Below are 6760 nucleotides of genomic sequence, written 5' to 3' on the forward strand. Positions count from 1 at the left end.
TTTGGGGATTGCTGGGTGAAAGGAGGTTTTATAACAGTCAATTACTATTCACTTTTTCTTTGAAAAAATTTGTATTTCTGAAAGCAACAATTTAACTAAAACTATTATGATTGACAGCAATTGATGGATGCCTTTGAACATTAGCCAGGAGGATTTTGTGTGATCCCTGCCCATCCATGTCATCAAAAGGAAATATACCTTTATTTGCCAATAATTATTCAGAGACTCCAACAGCTAGTTTCACTCACCCTTTGCCTTTAGAACTCTCTGGCTGGCTGTGCATGGCTGTCACAGGGCTTGGTTTAAAATTTAAGCTGATTATGGGTTTCTTATTGGTTTCTTCAAGCACTACACACAATTATACTGTCACTTAGAAAGCTCCAATAAGGAAAAAAAGGTCAGTGTCATATAGATATGTAAACTGTGGCATTCTGCCAAACTGCATTAAAAGTGAGACAAGAATTCCTCCTCATGGAAGGTTGTGTCAATGCTGTCAATTTTCCCTTTCTTTGTTTATATCTGTACATTTCCTTTAATGATACTACTAACTTACAATACATACCCAGGTTTAACTCCAACCATATTGTAAGAAAACAGTGGAACATGTAACTGGAGTACCTTACAACTTGCACCTACCTAAAGCCTTTGAAGTGTGCAAATTATAATTAAACAAGATACTTTTAATCAGTTTTTTCAGAATACATGTAAATCTTACTAATTATCAAAAGTACTAAAGATAGTAAACATTTCTATTATACATAGAAGAATAAAAAGAGCCAAGATTGGAAATATGTTGAAAATCATTAGTATCATTAAAGAAAGTGTAATGAGAAAAAATGAAACATAGAATTGCTAAAAAGAATTGAAATATTTCTTGATATAAAATAAATATTTGACAATTCCTTAACTGTATTTCCCACATTTTAAGGCTTTTTAAATTTGATTACAGCTGCCTTACCTGAAAATAAATATAGTTTTTTCCTATTAATGTAAAGTAAGATATTTCAACCAAGCCCCCTGATTTCATGAAGTATTAATTATCTTCCTATGACTAATATACAGGCAAAGGCATTGCTTTTATTATGCAATTGTGCTATAAACTCAATTAGCAGAACCCTTGATTCCTAAAATGTAATTGGATACACTCATTGGTTAAGTGGAAAGTTTGATGAGAAAAAATAAAATGCATGTTTGATTAAAAATAAAAAAAGTTTATCTGAAGGTTATTTATCAAAGAGCTCTCACTTTTGTTACAGAATTATACAGATACACGCCCCACAAAAACTTCATTCCATGGGACAATCAAAGTCCACACGCTTTGGCAGACTGCTGAAGTTTGCTTATGAGGCAAATGGCAGCAAAGATGCCTTGATACTGTTTGAACGGCTCTTAATGCTAGCCAAATCCACACCCCTTTGGAACTGTCCATCAGTTATCACTTACAAACAGCTCAGAAGCGCAGCCATAAAACAGAACTATATAAAATATTACATGAGGCGAGAAACGGATTATCACATGTGATAAATGGAAGTGTATTCTTGTTCTCCTTTCTTAAAACCCCCTGGGGAAAGGCATATGCACTGTCACAGAATATCAGGGTTGGAAGGGACCTCAAGAGGTCATCTAGTCCAACCCCCTGCTCAAAGCAGAACCGATCCCCAACTAAGCCAACTAAAACTGTCCTTCCATGAAATAATCTGTGTATGTACAAAGAACTTATATGACACTTTTTATCTTCAAAAGCATTTTAACAGAACACCCCAATTATCATCCTCGTTCTGCAGATGGAGAAACTGAGGCAGAGAGGGGTGAGAGGAATCAGCGTGAGATCAGAGATGCAGATTCAGAAGCTCCTGGCTCCCAGTTCTATGTTCAGACCATTACCTCTCTCTTCCCCCACCCCCTCTGCATGGGTGCAGGATGATGTTTTCATCAGGCACAGGGCTGCCCTTTCTCAGAGTTGCTTTTGAGTCACTCTCTTTGATTTAAAAAGCAAGAGACTCCTGTCCCAGCTTGTGCTTCCAAAGCAGCACACCAGTTCCATGGCACCGTCCTCAGTTAAGATCTGGGTTATCCTCTCTGCCATGTCCCCGTTGATAGCAAGAGAGCGGAAGTGGTCAAAATCATTCCTACCCAGCTTTCGGAGGCGCCGGGCGGCTGCTCTATAACACTTCCACGGCTGGGGTTCAATAAGCAGGTACTTGCACAGAGATGAAAGGTAAGATAAGAACTCCACCAGGCCATCATCCCCGTGGTTCAGGTGGATCCACATGGTCACTGACATACAAAAGCCAATGTCAAAGGTGGAACGGCTGAATCTGCTCAGATAGGAGCTCAAGAATAACTCCCGGGCGCCAGTATCCATGACATCCAGGGTGGCATAGGAGATGGAGCCAGGAAAGGGACTGCATCGCTCAGCTCTCTCGATCAGTGCTGCATCGATATCACAGCACAGGAGGTTCAGGATCTTTCCAACAACAGGCTGATCAGGACTGGCCTCATTCTCCTGAAGACCAAGGAGGTGTCTATACAGAGCAACACTTAGCTCCTGCAGAAGGAAAAACAGCATGGATTCATTCAGCATGCCCTGTTCAATAACAGATCACCAAGGTATATGGGCCCACTGAGATACAAGGATCAGGTCTCAGATTTTTCTTGAGGTTTCGAAGTCCAGCAGAGTAGGGCAACCCATTGATGGATTCATCCTTCTGGAACCAGGACTAAAAAATGTCACAGCGCTTTCCATTTGAAGATCTCTAAGGGCTTTCAAAGACATTCATTATCCAAGCCTCACAACCTCCCTGTGTGTTATCCCCATTTTAGAGGCATTAAAGTGACTCAATCAGGATCACACAGCAAGGACCTTCCCATTGACTCTGCTGGCTTTTGAATCACGCCTCAAGTCAGCAGCAGAGCCAGGAACAGAAGCCAGGTCCCTTGACACTCAGGATCCTACCCTAACTACTATGGGGGAAGATTAGTTCTACCAATATATAATCTTGCTGAATACCCCCTTCCTTTGGAGAGGTGGATGCTATATTTGGCTCTCTAGATAAGCCTTGGAGGACTCTAATAACCTGAATAGAGATTTAGAAGGCCATATTGATAATAATACACTTCCTCCTCCTAATTACTTATGGAAAAATATTTATAAAGCCATAAGATGGGTACTGTCAGGACTTTCCCTTCCATTTCCTTTTTCAGGCTGTCCCATTGAATGTGTCTCCTACCATCAAAGTTGCTGGTGAAATTGCCAAATGACATGATACCAAGGAATATACACAGCTGTGTATACCCCTAGTGTGCAAGAGTATTAGGTTATTTAGGGATACGGTGCCCTCTAGTGGTCAGACATTTCCCCATTGGTTTCTGTATTTTAGACCAGCGGTTCTCAACCAGGGGTCCAGGCCTGCCCCCGAGCCGGTTTCAGGGGGTCCACCATGCAGGGCCAGTGCCCGACTCACTGGGTCCCAGAGCAGAAAGCCAAACCCATGTGGCACAGTGCTGAAGCCTGGAGCTCTGAGCCCTGCCACCCAGGACTGAAGCTGAAGCCTGAGCAACTTAGCTTCGCAGGGCCCCCTGTGGCATGGGACCCTATGTAATTGCCCTGATCGCTACCCACCAGTGCTGGCTCTGGATTTTATATGCAGAAAAAAAATTGTTGCAGCACAGATGGGCCATGGAGTTTTTATAGCACGGGGGGGGGGGGGGGGGAGGCTCAGAAAGAAAGGTTGAAAACCCCTGTTTTAGACACTGGCCTTATGACCAGATGTTTAGTTGATCTCTTGAAAGCTCATCTGAAATGAGGTCTAGAATCACTCACTTATCCCTCAGATAATGCAAGGAGATTAAGAAACATTTGTTATGGTTGTAACACAAATGCATCCAAAGCAGAATGCAAAGTAGCACTTTTACTCAAATGCATTTTTTTTTTTTAATATAGTTCTCAGTCTAATATACTCCTCTTTATCCACAAACGCCATTTTAAAGCCAGGTCCAACTTATACACTGGATCATTTCTCTGTGCACTAAAGAATAACAGCTACTTCTGGAGTAGAATGCACCACATCTACACACAGGTCAGGGCAAAAAATATACATCTCAAAGAATATTCCAGGTAAAATTCAGTTGGAATTTAGAGAAATAGAATGTAGGTAGGAGCCTTGAAATTCTGCCAAAACACCAACCTTATGAAAATTACCATGAGATTTTAAAATAACCACAAGTGGTCAGGACTACAACTGTCATTTCATTTAATCCCAAAACATTGTTTCAACTTTCAGGCATTAGGGCAAAACAAAGCAAAACTAGATTTGCAAAACTAGATTCCGGTGGTTCCCGGCCAATGGGAGCTGTGGAGTCGGCGCTCGGGGTGGTCACAACGCAGAGAATCCCTGACCAGCCCTGCGCCTAGGAGCTAAACATGGCAGCCACTTCTGGGAGCCACACAGAGCCAGGGCATGTAGGGAGCCTGCCTTAGCCCTGCTGCACCGCCAACTGGACTTTGGCCTATTAAAATCTCCCAGTTTGGTTTCAGTAGCCACCAGGAGATCAAGGCCGATTCTGGCAGACTCCTGGCCAGTCCAGGAGGGTTGGCAATCCTAATGCTACCCCAGAATCTTCCCCCTCCACCATGCTACTCCCATGCACTGCCCCTTCCCCATGTTGCCCCTGGGCACTGCGCCACCATGCCCCACCCTACCCCCAGCCCACTGCCCCCCATGCTACCCCCCGGTCTCCTCTCCCCTCCCCCATGCTGCCCCCTGGGCACTGCCCCACCATGCTGCCCCCGGTCTTCCCTCCCCTCCCCCGCGTTACCCCCTGGGCACTGCCCCACCATGCTGCCCCCTGGTCTTCCCTCCCCTCCCCCGCGTTACCCCCTGGGCACTGCCCCACCATGCTGCCCCCTGGTCTTCTCTCCCCTCCCCCGCGTTACCCCCTGGGCACTGCCCCACCATGCTGCCCCCCGGTCTTCCCTCCCCTCCCCCGCGTTACCCCCTGGGCACTGCCCCACCATGCTGCCCCTGGTCTTCCCTCCCCTCCCCCGCGTTACCCCCTGGGCACTGCCCCACCATGCTGCCCCCTGGTCTTCTCTCCCCTCCCCCGCGTTACCCCCTGGGCACTGCCCCACCATGCTGCCCCCCGGTCTTCCCTCCCCTCCCCCGCGTTACCCCCTGGGCACTGCCCCACCATGCTGCCCCCTGGTCTTCCCTCCCCTCCCCCGCGTTACCCCCCCGCCAAGTCCACTGCCCCCTCCCTCGCGTCTCCCCCCCCATCCCGTGTTACCGTCACCCCAGTGTCCCCTCCCCCGCTCCCTGACCAGTGCCCCCCGGCACGGGCGGCCTGTACCCCCGAGTTGCAGCCGACGTCCAGCCCCAGCAGCGGGGAGGGCCCCGCGGGGAAGAGCCGCCCCAGCAGCGCCGGCGGCAGGAGGCGGACGCGGCCCTCGGGCGGGTGGAAGCGGGAGTAATTGGGGAAGTTCCCGAAGGGGGCCGCCCCGGGCTCGGAGCCGCTGGGTATCCCCTCGGCCGCCTCACTCATGGGGGCCGCCATCTTGCTCGGTCCTTCGGCTCAGCCGCCCGGCGGGCCACCAAGCGCCGACGCTTTTCTGGCCGGGGGCAGAAAGGTTCCGTGTGGCGGAGCTGCCAGTGGAGACGCTGGGGCGGGGGAGGCTGAGAGGGGTGAAGGCGGTGGGGAGGAAAGCGCCGCCGGGCCTTATGCATTAGTAATTGGGTTCCCCGCCATTCACACCCTTGGGAGTTGTGCTGCTGGAATGGGAAACGTAGGCTTTATGATGCCCGGGTTTGGGCCTCTTTATAGGACTTCCTGTCAGCCCTGGGTTATTATTGTTTCTATTCCTGTAGGACCTACAAAACGCAAGGGAGAGCAGTGGGGTGACCAGACAGCAAGTGTGAAAAATCATGACCGGAGGCCGGGGGTAATAGGTGCCTATAGAAAACAAAGCCCCAAATACCAGGACTGCCCCTATAAAATCAGGACATCTGGTCACCCTAGCGAGCGGGGTCTCACCGTGTGAAGCACTCATAGGCCTTGTTTACACCTGGGCTTATTCCGAACTAATGTTCCTGATTGGTTACTCCATTCTTATTCCCAGAATAAAAATTCCTTATTGTAAATTAGCTTAACCACTTGGATTAAACTAATTTGGAACAAGGCACTCTTATTCCAGAATAAGGGCGTCCACACAGAGTTAATGAGGAACAGTTAATCTACTTTAAATTCACATGCTATTTTATTCTGGATTAGCTTTCTGTGTAGACAAACCCATAATAAGAGACAGTCACAGCTCCAGAGAGCTTACATTCTAAATAGACCAGACAGACAAAGGGCAGAAAAGGGAAAGTAAGAGTTTGTCTACACCTGAAAGTTAATTTTAAATTTAAATTAAGATAGAGCATGAACAGAATCAATAGAGCCAGGAACACCTTCAGGAGTTTAAATACAATCTGGAAATCATCAAAATACAACACCAAAACCAAACTCAAGATTTATTAGAGCAGGTACATACTTTCAACACTACTTTAGAGTGCAGAATGCTGGGGCATGACAATGTATGACATGTCCAACCTGTCTTCATTCCATACAACCTGCCTCAGAAAAAGGCCTCCATATCTTTTGGCCCAGAACAAGCTCAAACCAAGACCTATTCACACAGTGCAGCCAAGCAGATACGAGCACTATCATTACCCAGGAGGCACTGGAGATGGCTTGACCATGTGCTTTGGATAGAAATGGATTC

General features: G+C 47.4%; 1 protein-coding gene across 1 annotated transcript; it reads right to left on the bottom strand.

Moving 5' to 3' along the window:
* Positions 1-895: 895 nt before the first annotated feature.
* BCDIN3D (BCDIN3 domain containing RNA methyltransferase) lies at positions 896-5632 on the bottom strand. Its single transcript, XM_073318711.2, has 2 exons — positions 5350-5632; positions 896-2548 (listed from the first exon to the last, which is right to left on the bottom strand). Exons 1-2 carry the CDS (start codon positions 5551-5553, stop codon positions 1955-1957), a joined length of 798 nt encoding a protein of 265 aa, XP_073174812.2. The 5' UTR covers positions 5554-5632; the 3' UTR covers positions 896-1954.
* Positions 5633-6760: the final 1128 nt, after the last annotated feature.

The sequence above is a fragment of the Lepidochelys kempii genome, chromosome 20 (assembly GCF_965140285.1).
Source record: "Lepidochelys kempii isolate rLepKem1 chromosome 20, rLepKem1.hap1, whole genome shotgun sequence".
NCBI classification, from domain to species: domain Eukaryota; kingdom Metazoa; phylum Chordata; order Testudines; family Cheloniidae; genus Lepidochelys; species Lepidochelys kempii.

What these genes read in the sequence shown, in the direction of transcription:
- BCDIN3D (XM_073318711.2), bottom strand. Translation starts at nt 5,553, where the DNA reads ATGGCGGCCCCCATGAGTGAGGCGGCCGAGGGGATACCCAGCGGCTCC. An exon ending in ACGTCGGCTGCAACTCGGGG is followed by an intron (nt 2,549 to 5,349) that starts GTACAGGCCGCC and finishes TTCCTTCTGCAG; the next exon opens with GAGCTAAGTGTTGCTCTGTA.